The 25,769-nt window shown below is 45.5% G+C and overlaps 1 protein-coding gene across 5 annotated transcripts in view; it reads left to right on the forward strand.

Moving 5' to 3' along the window:
* ZMYM4 (zinc finger MYM-type containing 4) overlaps positions 1 to 25,769 on the forward strand; it is an 80,718-nt gene that overhangs the window by 24,197 nt on the left and 30,752 nt on the right. For 4 of the 5 annotated variants that reach the window (XM_075604589.1, XM_075604591.1, XM_075604592.1 and 1 more), the window contains exons 1-8: positions 10,158 to 10,281; positions 17,313 to 17,798; positions 19,832 to 19,893; positions 20,592 to 20,762; positions 22,496 to 22,574; positions 23,424 to 23,685; positions 24,303 to 24,477; positions 24,763 to 24,975. In XM_075604589.1, coding sequence (XP_075460704.1) covers positions 17,321 to 17,798; positions 19,832 to 19,893; positions 20,592 to 20,762; positions 22,496 to 22,574; positions 23,424 to 23,685; positions 24,303 to 24,477; positions 24,763 to 24,975 — 1,440 coding nt within the window. In that variant the 5' untranslated portion in view covers positions 10,158 to 10,281; positions 17,313 to 17,320. Of the gene's footprint in view, positions 1 to 10,157; positions 10,282 to 17,312; positions 17,799 to 19,831; positions 19,894 to 20,591; positions 20,763 to 22,495; positions 22,575 to 23,423; positions 23,686 to 24,302; positions 24,478 to 24,762; positions 24,976 to 25,769 lie in introns of those variants that run through there. The other variant, XM_075604590.1, reaches the window with a different exon arrangement.

The following is a 25,769-nucleotide window of genomic DNA, read 5'->3' on the forward strand; positions in this document are numbered from 1 at the left end:
GACGCGTCAGCTGCCAGGGGATGCAAGAAAATTGTGATCCCGAGCGGTGACACGTCACGTGGTGCGCTGATGAGCCAATCAGCGGCAGGGGCGGGAGCTGTCATCAGGCAGCTTCCTACAAAAGGGGGGTGTGTGTGTGTTTTCAAGCTCTTCCTCTACCACTTTTTCACTTAGGATGCCATGTTCCCTAACTATATCTCTGTCCTCATGCACAAGGTGTGACTGAAATCAATGACTCCTGAATGCAATTGTAAAGCAATACGGTCTTGTGTAACCCCTTTGGTGTTGCATGCAACTGTACGGAGCATTTGTGGCAGAAGGGGGAGGGAGCTGCTTACCTTACAGCAGCTCCCTCCTGCAGCCCGAGCCCGTGGAGGGAGGGGGGGAGTAGCGGGTCCCTCCGCTCAAACCACGCCCCGCTCCCTACAGACCGCATATCGCGGTCTGTGTCTGTCAGCGCCCCGCCTGTCTGCAGTGCGGGCGCGCTGACTGAGGGAGCGGGGCCTTAGCTTAAGTTGTTTGTTGGGAGTTTTACAAAGACAACAGGCGAGGGAATAAGTGCAGTAGGTGGCAGTGCTTGGCCACAATCGTTAGTAGGAGCGACTCTGGGTGTTGGACAGCAGCAATGAGTCTAGACTAATGTAATGCTTCATTGAAGTGTTCAGGTTTGACTTAAAGGTGGAGAGAGAGGGTGCTTGGGGTATACTGAGTGTGAGAGAGTTCCACAGGTAAGGAGCAGTGAGGGAAAATGTTTAAGGTGAGAGAGCAGTAGATGGGAAGGGGGTGGATAGGAGACAGTTATGGGTACAGCGCAGGAGATGAGCAGGGGCATACCGAGAGATCAAAGCTAAGAGGAGCAGATGAGCGGAGAGCCTTGAAGGTAAGGAGAAATGTTTGGGAGAAAGTGAAATTGTTCTAGCAGGAGAATTTTGAATAAATTTCAAAGGAGAAAGTGGTGAGTCAGAGAGGCCTGTTAGCAGCATGTTACAATAATCCAGATGGGAGAGGATAAGGGCATGCATTAGTTTTAGCAGTAGATTGACAGAGGAAAGAGTGGATCTTGGCAATATTACAAAGGAAGAAGTGACACATTTTAGCTATGCCATGAATGTGAATGGGGAAGCAAAGAGAGGCGTCAAATGTCACTCCTCTTCAATGTGCTTTGGCTACAGGATAGATGGTAGTACTGTATGCTGTGGTGGAAAATGGATAATAGGCTAGGGAAATATGAGAAACTCCGTTTTAGACATACCGGTATTAAAAATCCAGACTGGACTGGATTGCAGGTGTGAGGGTAGAGGTGGATAGATATATCTGCATATCATCTGCATAGAGATGATACCTGAGGCCAAAAGAGTTGATGAGGTCACTAAGTCATAGTGTGTAGATGGAGAAAAGGAAAGGTCCCAGAACAGAACCCTGAAGAACACCAACACAGATCAACAGGAGATGGTCATGTTGGCAATAGAGACTGAAAATATGTGATGGGAAAAGTACTGTATGATGAGAACCAGGATAGAGCTTTATTGTGGATACCAAGGGAGTTTAGAATATGAAGGAAAAGCGGGTGATTGGCAGTATTGAAGGCAGCAGAGAGATCGAGCAGGATAAGTAGAGAAAAATGACCAAGGGATTTGGCTTCATGTAGATCATTGGCTACTTTAGTGAGCACTGTCTCTGTTGAGTGAGTTGTACGAAAGCCAGATTGTAAGGTGTCCAGCAGGGCATGGAAATGAAGAAAGTTGAGCATACTGAAGAACACGAGACGTTCTAGCAGTTTGGAGGCAAACGATAGGAGGGATACAGGGAATAAATCAGGGCTGGCTTTATGGTGGTGCCATCGGTGCCATTGCACCAAGCTCCGTGGTTACAGAGGCCCAGCGCTCTTCCCCACAACAATAAAGCTGATTGCCAGGGGAGATGGTGGGGCCTCTGTAGCTGTCACTTACCTGTCCGGCGCCATCTCCTCCTGCAGCGTCTCTTTATCATGGCGCCGCAATATCAAATGGCGGCACGTTGTCCTGACAACGTGATGTCACATGGTGCCACATTGTCATACGACGTCATGACGCTGCATCGTGTGAGGACGAGATGCCGCACCATACCAGGTAAGAGGCACCGCAAAAGTCCCTGCACTGAGCCCCGCAAAAGAACAAGCCGACCCTGTAGAGGGTGTTAGTAAGGCATATAGGGTCTAGGGTGTTTTTGAGAACTGAATGCTTAAAGGAGGAGGGAAAAGTGCCAGAGGGCAAGGAGGGACTAAGATAGGAACAAGAGTTGTGATAAGGTGTGTGAATGGCATTGAGACGGCCTGTGGTAGAGGGAGAAGAAAAAATCAGCGTAGAAAATTCCAACTCTGTAACAGGAGAAAAGTAGTTGAATGGAAGAATGAAGTTTAGGGCGAAGCAGAGAGGTGGGGGAAGGTATAGAAGGAATCTCATTGCGGATAGCATCCACCTTACCTTTAAAGTGATCAGCAAAGGCTTGAGGAGAAGTGGAGGAATCGCAGAGATATCTGGGGCGCTCCCTCCAAAACCAATTAGCTGCAAATGAATATTATCTGTAACAATGTTACAAAGCGTCTTATTAAAGGTATTTGCTTACAAACATAGAGCACAGGACAAACCCCCAAAAATGGTAATATAGTGGCCCAAATCTTTGATGCTGCTCAACCGGAAAAGGATCTGCCCTTGATCCTCAAGTGGCAAGTTTTGATAGAATAAGGTGAGCGCAATGAGAAATAAGTACAATAAATAATCATGTACATTTAATAATCATGTGATTGATCACAATACACAAGAGAGAACTGGGGGAAGGAAGGGGGGAAGAGTACCAGTCAAGAGGGGATTGTAGATGAAAGTAAATATATAAATAAATCACTCACGCGGCCATGCGTGAGTGGCTAGCACAGCAATAGCGTGGTCTGTGTGACTCCGTTATCTCTCTTCTGGATTTCTGATTCTCCAATGGGATGTATCTGCAGACACCCGGCGTCCTCTCAATGCACCCGAATAGGACGACAAACAGCCAAAGTTGGAATGAAAGCAATGTATTATTAAAAAGGTAGGATAACTGTACACCCACATATAAAAACACTCGCCCCGGCTTCATAAAGCTTCTTGCTGTGCCTCGCTGCAGTAGATTCCTACGTCCGCGTCTACTGCAGCGAGAAGCTTTGTGAAGCCGGGGCGAGTGTTTTTATATGTGGGTGTGCAGTTATCCTATCTTTATAATAATAAATTGCTTTTATTCCAACTTTGGCTGTTTGTCGTCCTATTCGGGTGCATTGAGAGGACGCCGGGTGTCTGCAGATACATCCCATTGGAGAATCAGAAATCCAGAAGAGAGATAACGGAGTCACACAGACCACGCTATTGCTGTGCTAGCCACTCACGCATGGCCGCGTGAGTGATTTATTTATATATTTACTTTCATCTACAATCCCCTCTTGACTGGTACTCTTCCCCTTCCCCCCCCACCCTTCCTTCCCCCAGTTCTCTCTTGTGTATTGTGATCCATTGTGATCAATCACACGATTATTAAATGTACATGATTATTTATTGTATTTATCATTTCTCTTTGCGCTCACCTTAGGCTGCGCTTATACAGACGGCGACGTGACCGATGACGTCACCCGTCGCCATTGCGAAAGTTGTATTTCAGATTCTGGAGATGTCGCTGGCTGCAAGGCCAGTGACGTCAGCAAGGGGGAAGGCAGACGGGCGGAGAAGCTCCCTGATTGGCTTATAGCCAGTCACATGTGGAGACCGTCTCCCCAAAAATCAAATTCCACTGACTACCAGATTTTTGGTAGCTCCGTCGCATCCACTATAAGCGCCGGCGACAATGCATTTGTTTTGACGTTGCGCCGCCGTCACCGGCACTATAAGCGCAGCCTTATTCTATCAAAACTTGAGAAGTGGAGGACGGAAGGGAAGGTGTGAGCCAAATACAGAGAAAAGGCTGCATGGGGCACCCAAAGCATTAAAGAAGCAGTTTCCCTTATCAGTAAAGGTGCCTGCTGGTACAGACGCCTCCGGGAGAAACAACATGGAAGTTTAAATCTCTCCTGTGACGCGGGTCAACAAGGCGCCGCAACATCATCCGTCGTGGCTTCCTATTGGCCTGCGTGACACGAGGGGGTTTAAATCTCTATGAAATACCAGGCAGCACCTTCTCCGGTGAGTATCTCTGGAACCAGGGGCTCCCCAGAGCTGTGATTAACGTGGTTCAGGTCCATAATCCCCCCCTGCTTCATCATGTCGGTGATTGCTAAAACCCTGGTGTGGGTGGAGGTCCCCAGGACGGATTGGCAGCCCCTTATGTAAGTTGTATTCAACGGGGAAATGTTATGTATATTTATTTGTTTCATATAATGCAGAATGCCAAGACAGACTCCTGAGGCTGTGATTTAAGAGTTCAACGCAAACAAGAAAACCCGTCCCAACCAAAAATAAATATATGATCACTGTCTCTGTTTAAACATATTTTATAAGGCAACTGGAAAGTTCAAGAATAGAAGGAACCAGGCAAACATACCAATATAACCGACTTAAAAATGCCATGGTAAGGGGAAATCCTGATGTAAAATATAGAAACATAGATGTTAAGAGGTTCTAAGGAATTAAGGATCTGGGGAAAATTTTAAAACAACATCTAGACTGTAAAACCCCAGTTTAGCTATCCTGCTTCCGTACAAATATTGCTTTACGGCACATATCAATATATATTTTTTACTTTAATATAAAAGTGAGCAGGTTTACTGGGTATGCACTTCTTTATTCCAGGCAGTGCTGAAAGAACTGTAAGGCTATGGCCCCGCTGCCTCAGACCACGCGCCCGCACTGCAGACAGGCGGCGCGTGGAGAGGCACTTGACCGCTATCTGCGGTCTGTAGGGAGCGGCGGCCGGGGGGCGTGGTTTGAGCGGAGGGCTGCAGCGGGGGTCTCCCGGGCTGCAGGAGGGACCCCCCCACATGCTCTCCGTGCTACTCTTGCGGCTGACGCGTCACAGCGCGTAGTGAGCCGTGCAGCGAGAGGGGACTGGGACCGGCTCGGGAGGATACCCCTGCTGGTGAGGAACGCGCACGCGCGCGCCGCTGGACGCAGCAGGACCTAAGGCTGAGGCCATGCAAGGTGCGTGCATGCGACGTCGCGTGTGAGGTCACGCGCACCCGCTGCAGAGGCGATTTATGGTCATGGGGTAGACGCGACTGGGGAGGCGTGGCCGTGATGTCACGGAGCTGGTTCGCCCTCGTGCGAATCACCCACGTGACCCGGCCGTCGCATGACAAAATCAAATTATTTTGTTGCGCGAAAAATCTGCCGCTTGCTCTATGGCCGTCCTCATTGAGACACACGGCCATTTGTTCGTGCCGCGCATGCCAAGCGTATATGCCGGGAGGCATAAGATTAGAGGGGTACATGTTAAATGGATAAGCAAAAAGTAACACACTGTGAGTGCTCATTTGCATGTCATTTCCCAGAATCCCTGGCTGCAGTGGAAGCACTGTATGCTAAGAGATTATTGGGAAAGGCAGAACTGAGACGTGAATGTGCTCACAAGCGGGATTTTTCTTTTAATATAGAAAGCTGTCTCGGTCTTGTATATAGTTAAGAACATGTCAACATCCTATGCATGTAATCAGCTTTCTTAGAAAGATTGTCACCTCCCAGTGTTTTTATTTGATTTGTATGTGTCCTTTGTAACCTACATCTTTCTTAATCTGAATGATCTAATTGTGCGCAAAATGCCAATGTACCTGGAAATCCTGGGATCCGCAACAGGGATTATTACAAAACATATTTGATACACTGTAAATAAATTCAATTTTATTACCACAAATTCAATAAAAGTTGCAATAAAATCGAAATGACATATACTATGATTGCCATTTGCTGCACTTTAAACTAGAACATGTGATACTGTTGTTAGTTTATTTGGTCCCAAGTGGGACTGGCCCTTTAGGGTCCTTTCTATAACCATTTTTCTAGTAATCATGATTAGGTTATGATCCTACATATGATAAAGTTAATTGCACGCTGATGCGGGGAGTTGACTACATGAATTATGTAAGGATATTTAAATGGCCGGAGAGCGGGACTAGGTAACCTAATGTCTTTGTCACTGTCACCTTGTGGTGGGAAGGGCAGCCGTGTCATTGTACCTTTTTGCACTGGATGTGACCAGCACACTGTGGTCTAGAATTGCTGTTGAACGTGTAAGTGTGAGCTTCTGGGCTTTCATCAAAGGTCTGTTTTTTTTAGGTGAATATCTCAGTTTTCTTGAAATTGGTAAATGCGGTGTTCTGACTCCCATTCACTACTAGGTTGTAAATTGCATCTTTGGGTGTTCTTCAAATGTGTATCTTGCTCCATCAATGCTTGTAATACACCTGTCTGGAGTGTGGGACACATCACTACCTATTTTATGTTCTTGTATGTAATTCAAGCGGCAGTCTGCGTTGCTTTTTGTTGTTTTAAGCTTACCTGAAATAAGGGAACTCCCAGAGCTGATCTGTGGTCCTCTGGGCACTCCCCGGTTCCCAATCGATGGGCAGTTTTGCACATTGGCCGTACTACTTGCCCGGTGAACACAACATGGCTGTAAGTTCTGGACTCGCTCTGGCGGCCAATAGATAGTTGCACCATCCTTGGGAGATGATGTTACAACTTTCTATTCGTGATTCCACAACCATATTGATAGTTTTTTTTGGTGTCAAAACTGGCGCACAAAAAAAAGTTATAGAGCTCAGGAATTGTGGGGTCCCCTGAGGTCGGGGGTACACAGATCAGCTCTGAGGGACCACCCAGTTTAGGTAAACTGGAAAACAAATGTGAGGGGCGGTTGGTGCTCACCCACTATTCCTGTCTGTGTGAAATCAGCGGAGAACTCCAGTGTGTCTCCTGCACTGATTGGCTGGAGCTTGAAACCCTCAGCTTCCTGGATCCATACTTACTGCATGTAAAAGGAAAAGCAGATGTGATAAATGCTTTTTATCACTTGGATTTTGTCACCTCTCTTATATTAATATGGAAATACATATAATTCTGTGTTTGGAAGCTCGCGTATTTCACGCTGAAAGGGGGACTTATGTGTACCTGTCTTCAGGTTCTGTGTGTTGGGGAAGTTTGCGAGAAACAAGCCATGGTTTATATTCTCTATATCATATTCTTGGAAGATTTGAGTCACTGAGTGAGAGAGGAAAACCCTCTCACAAGGGCGTAGGGACATGCGCAGACACATTTTTAAGTCATGCCTGGGATATGCTCAGTGGAAACACGTAGATCTATATCCAGTAGGATTTGGGGTGAAAAGACAGACTGTCCAAGCCAATTGACCATTATGTGTTGTCCGCTTCTGATCTTAAAGGCTCCACCACTGCGGGGACCAAAGCAAATGAGTGGCAGTGACCTGTTTAATGGGTTAAAGCAGAAGTCCACGCTGATCTCCATTTTTGTTTGGGCATTTAAAAAAAAATGTACTTTAAGATATTCCTTTATCTTTTCCAAAGCTGTTTTTATCTTAAAAACCTGATACTTTGTTCAAGAGATAAAGGCTTTGCAATATTAAGTGTCTGTGAGGTCAAAATGGAGCTCTCGCCAGATGCCCAGTGCAGTCTAAAGCTTACCAACGTGACTTCAGAGACCAGAGATGAAGAAAACAATGTTTTTTTTAACACTATATATCTGGTACTCCAAAGAGCTTACAATCAAAGTATATTTCTATATTTCTTTTTATATTGTTGATACTTTTTCTCTTTAGTCATGGTTATAATTGTGAAGCTTTTATTCAATTTGCAACTTTTGTTCTCTCTTCTGTTTAATAATGTTTTTTTGCATATATATATATATATATATATATATATATATATATATATAAAAACTGGAAATATTACTGTATGCTCATTTGCATGTCTTAGGCAGGTCTGCAACCCCACCTTTCACCATTAGTGACATGCAAATGAGCACACAGTGCCACCTTTTGCTTCAAAACCATATAACATGGTCCCCTAAAGCTTATGCTTGCTGCATTTCACAGCTTTTGAGCACAGCCTGGGTTAAGAAGCATAGCCAGTAAACCCACCCACAGACAGCTGTTTCGACCTTAATGGTTCTCATCAGTGGTTATACTGGCTTTGCAAAATTAAGCTTTGGATAGGTTTCACCATACTTGGTTAAGTTATGGTGGGTAAAAAAAGGTGACAAAAACCCTCCTCAGTAAACCATACACCAAATGGAAATATTACTGTGTGTTCATTTGCATGTCTTAGACAAGTTTGCAGCCGTGTGTGTGTGTGTGTGTGTGTCCAATAAAGAATATCACTTGTGAGCACATTCACATGTCTTAGAAAGGCAGGGTTGCAAACCTGTCAACCATTATCACCTAGCATGCCGTGCTTCCATCGCAGCAAGGGATTCTGGGAAATGCTGCTGCGGTGGAAGCACTGTATGCTAGGTGATAATGGTGAAAGGCAGGGTTGCAGACCTGTCTAAGGCCTGGGACATAGTACGGTGAGCCGCTCTGAGCAGATGCACTTATCCCCTGTATCTGTCATCAGCGCGGCTTTAGCAGCCGCTTCCTCGTGTGCAGAGGCTCAGGTATTTTGGAGAGACAGGCAAATTTAAAAATTGCCGCTCGGGGAAGCGGAGGAGCGGTCACATGACCGCTCACATCCAAGGAGAGTGAGGGTCTAGCCCCGCCTCCGATCCGCCTCCCGACACGCCTCCGTCCTGCCTCCGCACCGCCCCCAAAGCGCGCTCACTACCTCGCCTGCCAGGATACAAAAAAGCTCCAATTTGAGCAGGCGCGGCAGAGCAGGAGCGCGGCCCGAGGCCTAAGGCTGCGGCCACGCTGCCGCTGACCGCGCAGTGCTTGGTAAGGTTACTTCTAGCAATTTTAATTTAGATGCCCCCGCTCACGCGGTGCGCGGGCACACACGCTCACCCACGCTTGGCGCTTACATAAACAAAAAAACTGACTGTGAACTGCTCTCAGCTTGCCTGCAACGCCCCCCCACCCGCGCTTGCGAAATAGCACGGACACCTGTCACTCATGCTTGGAGAGCTGGTGACATCACCGCTCTCCAAGCATGAGCGCTGCCAGCGTTGCCGCAGCCTATGGCCTCAGCCAGGCAGGGAACGGGCGCGCTAGCTTGTTGCGCCCCTCTCGGCCAGGGACTTGTGGCCGGCTAGGCGCGCTCTCGCCTGGGGGCGTGGCCACGACGTCACGGAGCTGGTTCGCCCTCATTGGGCGAACCGCTCACGTAATGCGCTTGCGAACAGCAAAATCAAATTTGCTTGCTCTAAGTGCCAAAACGGCTTATCCAACACTCTTACGACGCTTTATATTATATTATATATATATATATATATATATATAATACAGTATATGTACTATATAATGTGGGTGCTGCATATCTTATTGTCTGTGTAAAATATTTTGTGTATTTTAGCATTAAAAATGCCTTCAAGAACGGAACCTTTCATTTAAACAGTGTTCCTATGGGAAAACGTGTTTCGCTTTACAACGTTTCGCTATCCAACGCCATTTTGAGTAACACATTGTGTCGGATAACCGAGGACTGCCTGTATACATACTGATAAACTTTTTTTGTATAATGGCTGCACTACTTCTATAGTACCCAAGTGGTTGAGGCAGTGCAGGCCAGATCTTCAGGAGAGGAGTAATGAAGCCATCTGCATTAGATGTAAACTGTATTTTTGGGGGAGAGGAAATCAAACAAAAGGGCTGTAAACAGCACAAAAAAAGGCTGCTTTTCCTTTAAGAGAATCATGGCCCTTCCCAGCTGCAGTCACTGTGCATGCGCAAGACCCTCCTCCCCGAAGCATGCGTGCTGGCCCGGATCTCGCTCCGTTTTTCCCAGACCGCTTGTGCGCATGCGTTTGCATCCCGTTCGTCTTGCTCCTTTAAGGGAGCTCGCGCCTTCGGGGGCAAGCGGCGCGCGCCAGGAGGCGGGGTGGGTGGAACGAACCAACCAACAAAGAAGACAGGGGGAAATTAGACAGGCTCCGCCTTTTTTTTTTTTTTTACTGACACCACCGAGTGTCTTGTCAAATTGGGTTACGCTGTTATTTGGCCTGCAGCATTCTCTTCCCCCCCGCCGTGTTAGTGGTGCGTTCCGGCCCCGCCTCTCCTTCCCTGCTCCAGTCTGTGGTGCAGTCCGGCACCGCCCCCTCCTTACCCCCCCGCGGAGTGCCGCAGTTGGACTGGTCCGGGGCCGACATGGCGGAGCTGAGGGACATGGAGACCCGGGGCCGGGTGAGTCCTGGGGTGGGGGAGACCGAGCGGGGAAACCGGGACTTAGCATAGCGGCCATTTATATGGAGGCCAGAGCCGCTGAGATGGAGGCTAGGAGTGGCCGGCTTTTTCACTCACACACAATACACATGTGTATGTGTGTATGTATGTATGTGTATATATATATATATATATATATATATATATATATATATATATATATATATATATATATATATATATATATATATAATAACGTGGGTATGTATTATATAATGCTTACACATGTTATTTATAAATATGTATGTAACGTGGGATATATATATATATATATATATATATATACACATACACATACATACACACACAGACTTGGTGTGTGTGTGTGTGTGTGTGTGTGTATATATATATATATATATACACACACACACACACACACACACACACACACACACACACACAGAGAGAATTGTATATATAATCTCCTTTTTTTTTTTTTTGAAGACATGTATATGTCTCTCTCAGGTCTGAATATATTTGGTATTTATCTATACGTTAGATATGTAACTATCTCGATACATATGTACACATTATTTTCCCATGCATGGGCTATGCTCTTTCTTTTGTAAATACATGTATAATACAGAGTGCATCTAAAGGTGCCTGTTACTCGTTCTTGTGCATGTCCATGTATCCAGATCATGTGATATACACTCGCTTACCTGAATTTTGGGATGGCTATTGTACTTTTCAGTTCCCTCTAGATGTGGCAGCTGTTTGTGACAAGTAGTAATCCTTTTGCGATTGCGTACGACGGACAGAAAACATCCGATTTAGTTATGAATTCCAGGGTCCAATTCTCCGGCGGTTGAATTTCATCATTGCCTTATTTTCCCTTTTATTTAGAATGGTGTTTTTTTTTTAGTTCTTTACTGGCTTTTCCAGCACCGAGGGAGTTAAAAAAAAGTTGCAGTTGCCATGTGAGCAGCGTCACTATGGAATGCCACATCCAATGTGGATCCCAGTGAAGTTTATTCGCCTTTATTGCAAATAGGTCACGTATATAAACAGAGCAGATGAAAACAGATTCACCCAAACAGAACCCTATTTACTGCACTCAATCCAAAGGAATAATCACAATAGTTTAATACTAATCAATTTAACTGGCAATATGTCACGGAGTAGGTGCTGACAAGTTAAGGGTTTTATTTACTAAGCAGTGTCAGCTGTAAGGCACCTTTTTTATAGCTCATTCACTTGAGTAGACTGTAAGGTGCTTTTATGGCATAGCATTGGATAGTAGACATGGCCCATAATGTGCAGGGTTTGTGTAAATAGACGATCACTACATGTCGGTGAGCTGCTTCTTAAAAAGCACCCAATCCCATGGAGGACATCAGTGCGCAACGTACAGCGGGTGCATTCGAAAGAAAGCTCGGGATGGGTGTATCAGGGAGAGCACATTTGTCTGTTGGACAGATTTGAATGTACCCTGGTTATTGCTAGTTCCATTCAGACCTAGAGAGTTGATGAAGTACTCTTGACAGCTTGTAGAACACTCCATCCAACTTGTTCGGCTTCGGCTACATTCCATCGTGTCCATGTGTACAAAGCCATGAAGTGAATTTTTTGGGGGCAGTTTGGAAATTAATGGCACGTCAACGGGCTCGACCAGGGGTCTGCAACCTCTCGAGGAAGAGACTTTTTTATATATATAAATAAAATGACTTTCTCCAAAATATTCAGAGAGACGCAAAACATGCATTAATATTATACCCCCACAAACACATACATATACTGTACACCAGTGATTTCCAACCTTTTTTGTTTAGAGGAAACCTTGAAGTATTTTGAAAAATCTCGGGGAACCCCTATCTGGCTGGCACATATTAGGCCGCGCTTATAGTGCTGGAGGCGTAGCATCACAACAAATGTATTGATGCTGTCGCGAGCGCTTATATTAGGAGCGACAGCTTGGTCACGATCGCTGGATGTCACTTCAATTTGATTTTTCCTGCAACCGCAGCATGACGTCCGTGTTGCCGGCACTATGAGCGCGGCTTTAGGTTAATTTCACACCTCACGAGCCCCCTCTATTTCCCATCCTCTTCCCATGTATTTCTCTCCCCTTCGTCTCCCCCCCACCCCTCCCGAATCGCATGTATTTATCTCCCCTGCGTCTCACTCTTCCTCTTTTCCTCACTCCCCCCCTCTCTCCTCACTCGCACCCCTACCTTCCGTCAATTACCCCACTCTCACTCAATCCCCCCCACAAAATACATACCAAAAAACCCCACCCCCCTAAATACATATAAACCCACCCCGCAATATATAAAAATACTAATACATATTAAAAAGACCCCCCCGCCAATACATATTAAAAAGACCCCCCGCCAATACATTTTAAAAAGACACCCTCATATACCCACCCCCTGCATCTCTGACCTCCCTCATATACCCACCCCCTGCATCTCCCACCTCCCTCATATACCCACCCCTTGCATCTCCCACCTCCCTCATATCAGGGCCCCCCCCCCCCCATACCTCGGGCAGGAGGCGGCTGGAGGCTGCGGCGGGGACTACGCTCGCTCGCTAGCCGCACGACTGTGAGGGGGAGGAGCTGGGGGGAGGGAGAGCTGCAGAGAGCCGGGGGGGAAGGGGAGAGCCATGAAACTGCTGGGGCAGCGAGGCGGAACCCCTGGGACTGCTCCACAGAGCCTCAAGGTTCCACGGAACCCCAGTTGAGAATCACTGCTGTACACACACTAATAGGTATATACTGTATAAGCATTAACATATGATAAATTATGTGGGGGAATAAAATGCATCTCGCAGTAATAAGTCCCCTTATTTAGTTTTATTTTCATTGTTTTGCACAGAAAAACAGGCATTGACAAATACACCATACAATCACTACCCCCTAAACAAACACCTACACAACCCTCCCTCCCAAATACACACATACACTGTACCCCCTAAATAGACACACACACATTACCCATCCCCAAATAGACACAAACACATACACACACTTACATTGGGCCTCTTTCCTGCGGGGGCGCAGGCCTCTTGTTGCCGTCGGGCCCGACTCCTCCCCAGCTGTTTGCCTGCGTGTCGCAAATTCCAGCGCTAGTTGACGTCACAGAGGCCGGCGTGGGACAGTACAGGAGAGAGGCAGGCAAGCAGCTTGAGAGAAGTCGGGCCCGGCGGCAACAAGAGGCCCGACCTGCGCTGTATCTTACCTTCTCCCCCCCCCCCCAGCCACTGCCAAGATATTGAAGGAAAGAGGCAGCAGCTGGGGGTTGGCAACCAGAGAGTCACAAGTAGGAGCAGAAAGAGCCGCATGCCGACCCCTGGGCTAGACTTTTTGATTGGGACTTAAATCCCTTGAGTGCTGCCTGACGTAGTAGTTGCTGTCATGCTGTGACACTGCAGTTATGTCATGGGAACTTTTTAAGAGCATCGTCAAAACATTGGAAGGTTAGAGGGATGCCTCCTTTTTAAATGAATATGGAGGACATCAGCTCTTAAATATTGGGTCAGTCTCTTTGCGAAATACCCACATTTTCTGGTGTCGGTTTTGTCTTCTAAATAACTGGCAGTAACTGTGGGTGGTGGAGCCAACTTTGTGGAGGTTTCTCGAACCATTGGAGTCCTTCAGAGCTGATGCGTGGTCCCCATAACCTCTTGTGAACCCTCTGGTTCACTCATGAAGAGTTTGTGATAACCACTCCAAAGAATGCAAACATGGCCGTCTGGGTCACTGAGGCAAGGCTGACCCTGCAGACATTTTGTTTACACTGGGCAAGTACTTGCCTGTCACTAAGGGACTACTAGGCAGTCTCGATGTCGGGGGACGGCTGATCAATCTCTGGGCTCCCTCTGTTTATACATGTATTTAAAAAGTAAACAAATTACTAGCAGCATGGCTTGTGATTTTAATGGCTGCCCCTATGGGTGGAACCCATGGGAATTTTCTCCTAAATTGTAGAACTTCATAAAGGTGAACACTGCTTCAGTCAAAGAGACAAGTTCAGCCTCGTTTTTATAAAATGTATGCAATAATACAATATATCTTGTTACATTGTTATGTAATTACAATTTCATGTAGTCATGTACTGCATTAATTTTTGGTTAGATGTTTGTCAATGTTTCAAGTCATTTTTTATTTTGCTGCAGCACTTTTTAAACAGTACTGTTATGGCATGTAGCACATTTGTGGGTTGTGCAAGTGTGACAGATTTCTTCAATTTCATATAACTTGACTTTATTAATTTCCTTAAAAAAAAAAAAAAACAGTATCTTCTTTTATTTATAAAATGTTTTACCAGGAAGTAATACATTGAGAGTTACCTCTCGTTTTCAAGTATGTCCTGGGCATAGTTAAGATGACAAATACATGGTTACAAATACATAGTTACATAAGTGAACTGGGTATACATTATATACAAGACATTGCATGCGCAGTTAAAGATAATATATATTATAGGCGTATGTAACAGTTACAGACCAGATTAAAATGGGACACCGCTTTAGTTTTGAAAGAACTTAAACTGGTGGCGGCTGAGACAGTCTCCGGTAGATTGTTCCAGTTTTGGGGTGCACGGTAAGAGGAGGAGCGGCCGGATACTTTGTTTAACCCTCGATACCATAAACAGTTTTTTGAGGTCAGATCTCAGATAAGTGCTGCATTTGGTAGGGATGAGGAGCTTGTACAGATAGACGGGTAGCTTGCCCAGGATGTATTTGAAGGCAAGAAAGGAAAGATGACCAATCTTGTTCTTTGAGCATTTCGCAGTGATGTGTGTTGTAGTTGCATTGGAGAACAAAACGACATATTGAACTGTAGAGAGTATCAAGTTTGCTAAGGTGGGTTTGAGGTGCTGAGCCGTATACTATGTCTCCATAGTTAATAATTGGCCTTAGCATCTCCTGTGCGATACGCTTTCTGACCAGCAGACTAAGGCCCGGGCCATGGGGCCTTCGCCCGAGCTGAGGCGTGCGGAGGCTGTGGGAAAGCGGGTGCTTTCCCTGGCCAAGGTCAACAGGCCATGGGGGGTATTCCTAGGGGCATCACGGAGCTCGTTCGCCCTCATTGGGCAAACCGCTCATGTGACCTGCGTGTTGCGTCAAGAAATCAGTTTCAACTGATTTTTTTGCGCAACATGCGTGCCTCCGCATGCGCCTGCACAGTCTATGGGTGTGATCACTGCCGTAAGCCAATCTGATCGCACCCCGTGTGGACGCCTCCGCGCAGTCTAACACACCATTGACTCAGGCTTAGGGAGGATTTGTTCCTGTAAAGTACACCTAGTTTGACATAGGTTTTGGATGTCAGGGTATCAATGTGCATCCTGAATGTTAAATGGAAGATATAGATATTTTGGATATATAACATTTGGATAAAAAATATTCTGTAAAGTTGTGGTGCAATAAAATTAAACCCTGGACAGTATTCTAATCTACATCAGGGCTCAACTAGTTCTCCAAAGGGGCCATACTAAAAAACATTTAGGAGTAGAAGGGCCATACGCTTATTGTAATATTGGATACATTTAAAGACTTTAAATGATTCTTTCAGCACTTAGCCACATTTGTAGCATCTGGTAATATATATTAACATTGCCCTAACTCAGAGGTGCACAATCTTTTCCCCCGAGCCTGCTCTCCTCCCCTGCTCGCGCCCTTCTCCCTCTGCTTGGCTCCAGCGTCGTGATGTCACGTTGCCATGGCGATGCGTCGCTGGAAGCCACAATAAGTTAGTTACAGAGGCCTCACGCAGTCCCCTGGCATTTAATTGCCTTGGCGGAGAGCACCGGACCTCTGTAACTGCTGCACCCCTCCCCCCCAAAAAATTTTTTTGCGCCCTTCAGTTTGCGCACCCCTACCCTAACTTACAAGTGAGTTTGTGTGAAAAACTGCACTTTTCTGTCTGCAGTTTGTATAAAATTAGTAGGAGCAGAGAATCCATGGGCATATGGCAAGGTCTTCCTCAGGCTGCTTTGTCCCGGTTCCTGCCAGGTGAAGAACTATCTGCTGAAAAAAGAAACAAACTGGGGGGGGTGGGGGAGGGGGGTTGAAGAGTGTCAACGAATCGCTTATTTCTGACATCAGGTTTATGCTGTTTATTGCTGCCATCCTCTTGGCTTTTGGATGGATAATCCCAAAAACAGATGCATTGTTTTTTTGTTGTTTATGACATCACATTCCGTGTTGCATTAGAATAGGTGTAAAGACTACAAAATACACACTGATACAATAGGTAATGTGGTCCCAGTCCCAATGAGCTTCCTGTCCAGAAATCTAAAGCTTATCTTGTTATTAAAATGGGAGAGTTTACTCTCTACATGTAACGATCTCCGAGGAAAGTAGATTCCAATCCTGTGTCTATTAAGAATGTGTCTGCCATTAGAGGCCATAATAAAACGGCTTTTCTCCAATTTACATTCAACAAGCGAGTAATGCCCATGCAAATTGCCATCTTAGCAGTACCTTCCTGGTCCCTCAAGCAACATAGATATAAAGGTTTTTACTAAAAAATGTGACCTCACCAGGCACCCCGCTTTTTCATTCATGTATAGGAATCCGGAGAGTGTCCGTGGCTGCAATGAACGCGGCTCTGCTCACGGTGACTCCTTGCGTCACAAGATACTTTACCAGAGATGGTGCTGTCCATCACTTCCTAGAGGTTTAAATCCCCTGCGTCCTGCAGGCCAATAGGAAGCTGGGACGGGTGATGTCGAGGATACGTATTGGCCTGTGTGATGTGGGTGGTTTTAACCTCGATTTTATTTCCCATGGGAGTGGGGGGGTTGCTACCGGCGGCACGTTCCCTACGGTCTTTGAAAGCAGGGAGTCCCTAGAGCTGTGATTAACATGGTTCAGCTCAGAAAAACCCTCTGCTTCATATACAAGTAAGAAGAAAAGAAAATTAAAGCAAGGGGAGGCAATAAATTGCTTGTTTAAAATAATATTTGAGGTTTCTCATGTTAAGTGTGTAATAAATTAGATGTTTTTATTCTAAAAAGTAATAAAAGTATTTTGCTTTTTAGGTGGCATTATGGATGCTGACACTAATCACAGCTTGAGACCTGTCATCAGAGGAATCCCATACAAACTGCAAAACCCAAAGGTGCCAGACGAGTCCCTGCTGGATGAAGACTATTTTATGAGCTCAGAGCTGTTGGCGGGAATTCCGAGTATTGCAAGCGAGGATGAGCAGGATTATTTGCTGAAGAGCAGCTCTTCCTCCATACTGTGCTCCAAGGAGAGCATGGAAGAGGAACGGACGGCTACTGAACACGACACAGACAGCGAGAAGGAAATTAATATCCACAACTTGAGGCTAAAAGACCTTCTCCCTCAGCTGAGCAAGGACTCGATGCTCAAAACAATTAGGAAAGACTTTAGCCTGGCAAGAGAGAGAGACGGCCAGGACACCTATTCGACTAAAGAGCCCGGGCGGGAAGGGATATTTCAGGACAAATTCTCCAGAGAAGCAGATTCCAGATTGATAGGCAGCTTTGTGAATAAGCCAGGTAAATGACATTGTGCAGGTGTGTTCTGCTGCATGTCCCAGGATGGGAGAATCGGACAGTGGCACACTGTATGGGGAAAACACCCAGTAAGGCAGATTAAATGGACCAAGTGTTGTGGGATATATACACACACACACACACACACACACACACACACACACACACGTGTCTGTATGATGTCACTGCCCTCACTTATGATAAGGACGAAGTTGGCAAAGGATTATAGGAGAAGAAAATATCAATAGTGTATTCCCTTATTCAGTATATCGAAGTACATAGTTAAAAATGCCATAACTTCCATGGGCACAGATTAAAATGAATGCATCATTAACTGTGTTATCCCTAATACATTGCCTTGTATAGAAACATAACTTTTATAAGCCTGTCGATTTTAGAGGGGAAATAATTAGGCTGGTGCTTGTAATTGGCCTATCTTTTAGATCCAATGTTGTTTGGATGAAGTTGAACATGTAATGGAATTATGCGTATGCATGAGCTAGTATTTGAAGATGTGTGTATATGTATGTGGGTGGGTGTGTGCATATAGATGTAATGTTTGTGGCTGTGTGTATTCTAGTACATGTACATATAGACGTGTGAACAAATATTCCCATTCATAAGATTAGCGAAAAACAGTGTTTATAGGGAGAAATAAACTATGGTATCTGTGGCTATTTTTTGCATAACTTAAAGGTAAAAGGGATATATTTACCTGTAAATAAAAACATTTTCTACAGGTATGAAATCAATGTACAGTCATCGTATTGCCTGGTTCTTCTCGGGCAGACCCAAGGCCGTGATTATAGTAACCAAGACGGCACACGCAAACAAATTTGCGGAAGTCAATGAGGGCAGCCATAGTGGGCGCGATGCAGAGCGACCGCACGGCAGAATTTTCAAGCTACAAATTATTATTTTATTTTTTTCGCACGGCGGCCGCGTCACAGGCCAAGGAGGGGGTGGTTCATCCAATGAGGTCAAACCAGCCTGGTGACGCGTCCGCCACGCCTCCCCAATCGCTGGAAGCTCAGTTCACCAGTAGCTCGAGAGGCGCGTGCGACACCGAGTGCGCCGTTGGGCATCTACTATAAACGCAGCGTAGGGGCTGTATGGAAGTGTAGAAACTGCATTGTGTGGTGTTGGTAGGAATTCTGCCCAGAAGAGAGAGGTTTCCTCCCTCGTGAGTCCAAAATGGTGAAACTTGTATATAAAGAATGTGCTGGCCACTCAAATCAAAATGAAGCAGCGGTGAGACAGCCTTTTTTTCACCTAACATCCTTAACTGTTTGCTATCTCTGATTTTGTGCTTTTTTTGCTCCCTACAGTTTGGAGGCTGAAGTAATTAAAATAAAAACGATTCACTGGGTGAACCCTGCAGGGTTCCATATTCCAGAGAAAGAGAAGAGCTAGAACCAGAGGTTATTCTCTTAAGCTGGTGGGTGGGAGGCTCAGGGGAAATGTGAGGACATTCTTTAAACTGGAAGGGTTGTGTATTTGTGGTATAGCCTCCTGACCAGTGGTAGGGGAATAGCCTCCTGACCAGTAAGGTAATTCAAACATGCTTGGGTGAGCCACCTAGCTATTCGATAGAGAGCCGAGGATTAAGTAGGGTCCGAGGTTTAACAGCTGATAAGAACGTGGGCAGACGAGGTGGACCAAGTGACTAACCTGCTGTCACGTTCTGTTAGAAAATAAAGGTGTACAAAATAAGTCAAACCTAGAGTCTATAAGTCAAACTTGGAGCAGGGGGGCTCAACTCCAGTCCTCAAGAACCCCCAACAAATCAGGGTTTCAGGATATCCCTGCTTCAACACAGGTGGGTCAGCCTTAGACTGAGCCACTGATTGAACCAGGGATATCCTGAAAGACTGACCTGTTGGGGGTTCTTGGAGTGGAGTCGAGCACCACTAGCTTAGAGTGGGGAACCTGGAGAAGGTGGGTCAGATGGTCCTTAGCTGCTGTCCGTTACCGCTATATTACTACGAGTCCGTTTCATCTTCTGTAAAAGTTGCGCTTCTGCTTTCAACATGCAGGTCCAATGGAGGAATCGGCGCGGGCACAGTTGGTGGCGCAAGCCCCAGACACAAACTTCAGGGTGAGTTGTTAATGCATCGCGCCGTATGTGTGACATTGAGCAGACATCCTTTTTATTTTGATGTAACCTTAATGGGGTGCAGCCCCTACTAGAACCAAAGTGTACTAATGGCAGTGAGCGGTTTCAAGCCACAGTCCCCCCATAGAGCTTATGAGTTTAGCTCGTAAAATGTTTGTATTTTGCCTCCTTAACCCTTTTGAAATGTTTTTCAAACATGCTTTTCCTAATCTCTTGCTTCTGAGGGTGTTATGGTAACCTTTTAACTGACATGGGCTCTGTAGAGAGCTTCATTTTAACACTCTCCTGAACGAACCATCAGATTTGAAAGATAATGGCTTTTGAAAGTGAACAAAGAGCTAAAAATTAAATATAAATCTGCACAGATTGCTAAATAAGGGGTAACATCAGTGTCATTTTTTTAATTTATTTTGTTTAACCAAAATATGAAACTTAAGTGTTTTTTAAATAATTTTGTATTGTCGGTTTGTAAACATAAGCTGAGACTTTGAAGGTGGCTGGTTTCCCCTGGCTACTAGCTTTTGTCTATCACTGGGTTTGCGCAGGCAAACTCTTGTTCTGTATAATATATTGTATACCTGAGAAATTCCTTTAACCCATTGGCTGCCGGAGGTCAACAACATACACACCCGCCATGGCTTTTTCCAACACTCAGCCGTCTTCTTTTCCTTTTGCCGCAGGAATCCAGTTACACTTTTAGTAGCAAGTCGTCTACGGGCGAGACCCTGGGTAACTCGTACACCTCCAACGTCAGGATAAAGGAGGAGCCGATGGACGATGAATATGAGCGAGCCTTGGCAGCTCCGCCAGGCTTCTTGGACAAAGTAAAAGATGAGCCGAACAACTCCGAGGTAAACACGTTCATCTGACACATCATCCGCTCTCCGCCTCTTTGATTAGAAAAACTACAGGTAGTCCTCGTTATCCAACGTTTCACTTTACAACAAATGGCATATCCAACGCTTTACAATGCAACCCCAAAGGCCGTTTTTCGACGCCTGAGTGCGTTATCCAACGCTCACCGCCACTGATTAACATGGGACTCACTTTACAACGGTTTCACTATCCAACCATACGTCCAGAACGGACTACGTTGGATAACCGAGGACTGCCTGTATTCACCAATAGTCATGCCTGTGGGTGTGCAAGCTTTGGGAGAAATCTCACGAAGATGTGCAGACTATCTGAAGGCCTTTCCCAAAATGAAATACACAATCTTAGCGGGCGGCAAACCCACAGTATTACATGTTCATACACTTAATGTTGAAAACTGGTGTGCTATTGGGAAAAAGCCCAGTACTAGTACTACACCAGTAGTGTAGGAACCTACGGAGTCTACCTTGACATAGTTGCAGGCTTGGCATGTTAGGGCCAAAAGATTGACCTAAATTACCTATAACTGAGAATATGTATAAATAAACTTAATAATTTGTCATATTGGATGTGCATTAGGGCTTCTTTGTTGACTTTCTCAAAATGCAACATATTTTTTCCCTCTTCTTGTCTATGCTGTCAGGCCATGTAGAATGAGGACCCAGGGAGATTTAATCGCGGTGATCTCCTAATACCACAAGATTTCTGACTGCCATGGGGGTACTGACTGTACTATGGGGCCCAGGATGTCACCCTAATTACCTTAGCATGATGGGCCCTGGGTGTCACCCTAATTACCTTAGCATGATGGGACCAGTTATTTACTGATTGGGAGCCTTGGCCTATTGGTACTGGATGCACCACCAACATATTGCAGATCAGTGCAGCACTTATTGGGTTAACTGGAAATATCCTGATACTTTTTATCATAACTGCACCCTGGCCTGGGGCAAAAGCTTGATCTGTTTTTACGATACCAGAATATGTTCAGTATTACAGAAAAATGAAGGTCTCCTCTAGGACAGCGCTACATAGTAAAGCTCTACTCACAAGTTCACAATGCAAGTCTTCATTTATTGTATCGGACAACAACAGAGGAAGAACGTTTCAGGTTCCATATGGACCTTTCATCACCTGATGGAAGGTCCGTATGGGACTTGAAACTTTTTTGGCTGTTGTTATAAATTAAGAATTGCATTGTGAACTTGTGTGTAGAGCTCTACTTTGTACCTCCTGTCCTAGAGGAGACCTGGCTTTTGAGGAATTCGTTTGTCTATGTTGTGGTGGCAGCTGAAGCAGGATTCTCCTCGCCCGATACTGTTTCCACGCACTTTGGAACCTTACAGAACAAGGCAACATAAATCGGGATTAAAACATAAACTGCACAATCGGTCTGGGCTCAAGCTGATAAATGGAAAACTACTTTTGAGGACCGTTAAATTAAAAGTACAAATGTCTTTTGTTTTTTCAGGAGTAAAAGATGCAGTAGCTGGGTTACATACTGCCTTTAAAGCATTTGAACCCTATTGAAATCCCTGTGTAAATTCTCTGTGACCCTGAGCAAGTTATTCCATTCCTGTGTCTGGCACCAACAGTTAGGCCCGGGGATCATTGGTTCCTGTGTAGTTCTGTGTACAGCACTTGGGCTATTGTCAGCGCTACACAAATATTAGTGTAGTTGTGAAGCATTGTCATCATTTGTCTTTTGCAGGAGTATAACCCGCAGCCAAAAGCTCCTGAAGGGGAACTAAAAATCAGCGCAGTGTTTTCAGTCAGTGGAAGCCCCCTGGGTGAGTAGGAGACGCAATTTGCATTGCAGCACATTTATTTTTATTGTTGTTGCCAAGTGAAAGAGAAAACGGCAAGGTTACTTACAATCATATCCGATTAACACATACTGGTAAAATAGGCAGAGGTTTCCCTGTTTCAGAGCACTTGCAATAGGTTTAATAGCATGAGCTCTGTATATAACTGGTAATATGTTCCTCACTGTAACACTAGGATTTCCAGGTATGGCAGTAAGGGGCATAATCTAGGGTTGATTTTACAGGAATTGCAGTGTGAAATGGACACAATGGTGAACACGTTACAAATCCTCACCCGGTCCCTCTCAGTAACCCCACAAAATAAAATGATTAATTCTTCACGGATAACATGTCAGCCTTTGGCCAATTTGGTGTTAAAGCAGCAATCCACGCGGTTCCCCTTTTTTTTTTTTTTTTTTTAAATAAACGTTTTCCATGAAGTATTATCTAATGTTGCCCCCCTCCCCCCCCCCGATGTCCCAGCTGTAGCGGCCCCAGGCACATAATGGGATTAGGCCTCGCTCTGACGGTCAATAGAAAGCTGATGTCATCAGGAAGTGAAGTCACAGAGTTTCTATTGGTGGCCATATTTGTAGTTTGTTTTTTTTGTTTTTTTCTGTGTCAGCACAAAAAAACCCTATAATTTCAGGAACTGATTGGGGGACTACCGAGCGGGCCCGGGGGGTCCCCAGGTTTAGATTAAAGTACGTATAGAATAGGAACTACAGATGTAGGAGCACTAGGCATAAAAGTAGATATGAGGAAGGAGCCAATGCATGCCACAAACGGCTTGCAATCTAAGGTATATATAACACTGCTCATTTCCTTTTCCAGCTCCCCAGCTCTCCACTGGCTTACAACCTCCTATAAGCTCCCCAGTAATCAACAAGTCGCTCCCCACGCTCCCTGCTGTCCCCACCACCTCCGTACGTGTGTCCTGCTCGGGCTGCAAAAAGATCCTGCAGAAAGGACAGACTGCGTATCAGCGGAAAGGATCCACGCAGCTCTTCTGCTCCACCCTCTGCCTCACCGGATACACCGTGCCCCCCGTGAGATCCCTGCCCAACACCAAGAGGATCTGCTCTAGCTGCTCAAAGTAAATACCCAGCAGAATATACATGCGTGTGTGTATATCTATAGCTAATCTCTCCATCAAATATATTCGAGGCTCGAAAATTAGTCGACGAGTTGGAAAGGCCATTTACAGCTATAATACATTTTCCTTCTGGCATATATACAGGACTTGAAGAATTAAGCTTACCTCCACCAGTTCCTTCACATTTCCTCTCGTCCACCGTGGGGGCCTCCGCACTGGAAAGATTACTCGTGCCGTAGAACCACTTCAGAGGCACAGGTGTCACACGGTGCTGAAACCGTGCCCCACAATGCCTTGCAAGGGCATTGTGGGGTGCAACTTTGCGAAGCAGAGGGGTGGTTAATATCCCTGCCATGTGCTGCTGTTGCTCATCCTGCGTGGTGGGGGGGGGCAGGGGGAGGGAATAAATAAATACTATGTATCACTAAGTAAAATCCTTATTGCTTCATTTTTATTGTTAACACCCAAACTTGGTGCTGCATACAGAAATTGCCTTTGAGAGGCCTTTTTCACAAAGGTTTGGCTGCATGGTGTTACTGGTTTATGTAGGTATTAACAGCCCACACAGCTACTCCTGGCTCTACTCACAGCTCTGGCCTGTTTGTCTTTTTCCTTAGAGAGATCTTGAACCCCAAGGATGTCATCACGGCTCAGTTCGACAATCCAAGCGCCAGCAAGGACTTCTGCAGCCAGCCCTGCCTGTCTGCTTACGAGCTGCAGAGGAAACCGATCGTTACCATCCACACCAACAGCATATCCACCAAGTGCAGCGTGTGTCTCAAGAATGCAGTGGTAAGCGAGTGTGACTTCAGACTTCTGCTGTGCCGTTGGAGGCAGCCATGCTCCACATGGGAGCATCTCTGCACTGTGCTTTTATGAGATACTATTGACTGAAGACTCCCTTGGTTTCTGGATAGTAGCACAGCAAATATCAGATCTGTTCTAGAAGTTCAAAACATTTCGGCATTTGTAAGAAATGAAAAGGACCAGAAATAAGAGCAGTATGTTACACACCAAGGCAAGGTTACAAATGTTACATTTTCATGTTAAATGCCCTCTCTCTGCCCGCCCCCCCAGATCCGGCACGAGGTGAACTATCAAAATGTGGTGCACAAGCTTTGCAGCGACGCCTGCTTCTCCAAGTTCCGCTCTGCCAACAACCTGACCATGAACTGCTGTGAAAACTGCGGGGGATACTGCTACAGTGGCTCAGGCCAGTGCCACCTGCTGAACATCGATGGCCAGTGCAAGAAGTTCTGCAGCTCCTCCTGTATCACTGCATTCAAGCAGGTAACTGCCATCGCCCCGTATCGAAAACCTTCCCTGCAATAGAGAGCTGCAACAAGCGCCAAAACGGTATACGTGTTAACTCAACTGTGACATAGCACTGAATGGGCTGTAAGATTTATTATGGCTGTTTAAGGTGTATGGTTCAGCACCCTTTAAAACATATGACCCTTTTATCTGTAATGTGGGACGTTTGTAGAATGATTTTTCAGTGATAGGGTCAATTTTCACCATAATCCCCCAACATAAAAACCCCAAGATACCTACCCCGGGGGGAGGTGGTATCTGCAGAGTAGATATCTGAACTGCGGTGTAAGAAGAAAAGGTAAAGAATAAACCGGTTTATTATAACACTCCGTCAATAAGCAAATGTGTGAATTAATAGAGTATGATGTTTAGCTGGGCACTGTCAGACTGTTTGTATTTTGAATCCATGCGGGGTCTCCTCCTTTATTAGCATGTGTGAGCACTGTGAAATCGATGCTTTATTGCAGCACTGCTTGTTTAACTAAATTTGAGCTAATATCTATTTAAGAGGAGGCAGTTGTCACTTTAGATCATATCAGCCTTCAACGTTTTCTTAAGTGTTAGTCTTCCCGCTTGGCTATCCAGGCGAAAGAATATTTATCGTGTCTCACCTTCAAATACTTTATGGACAAGTTGCCCAATTATTTGAGCAGGCTTCTTACCCTTACTGTATAAAGCACTTATGTATGAAGCCTGCTTATGGTTCTATGGGTTAATAAACAATCTGGTCGCTCTCCTATCTCATACTGAACACCCCACTTCTGGAACAG

The sequence above is a fragment of the Ascaphus truei genome, chromosome 6 (assembly GCF_040206685.1).
Source record: "Ascaphus truei isolate aAscTru1 chromosome 6, aAscTru1.hap1, whole genome shotgun sequence".
NCBI lineage: Eukaryota > Metazoa > Chordata > Amphibia > Anura > Ascaphidae > Ascaphus > Ascaphus truei.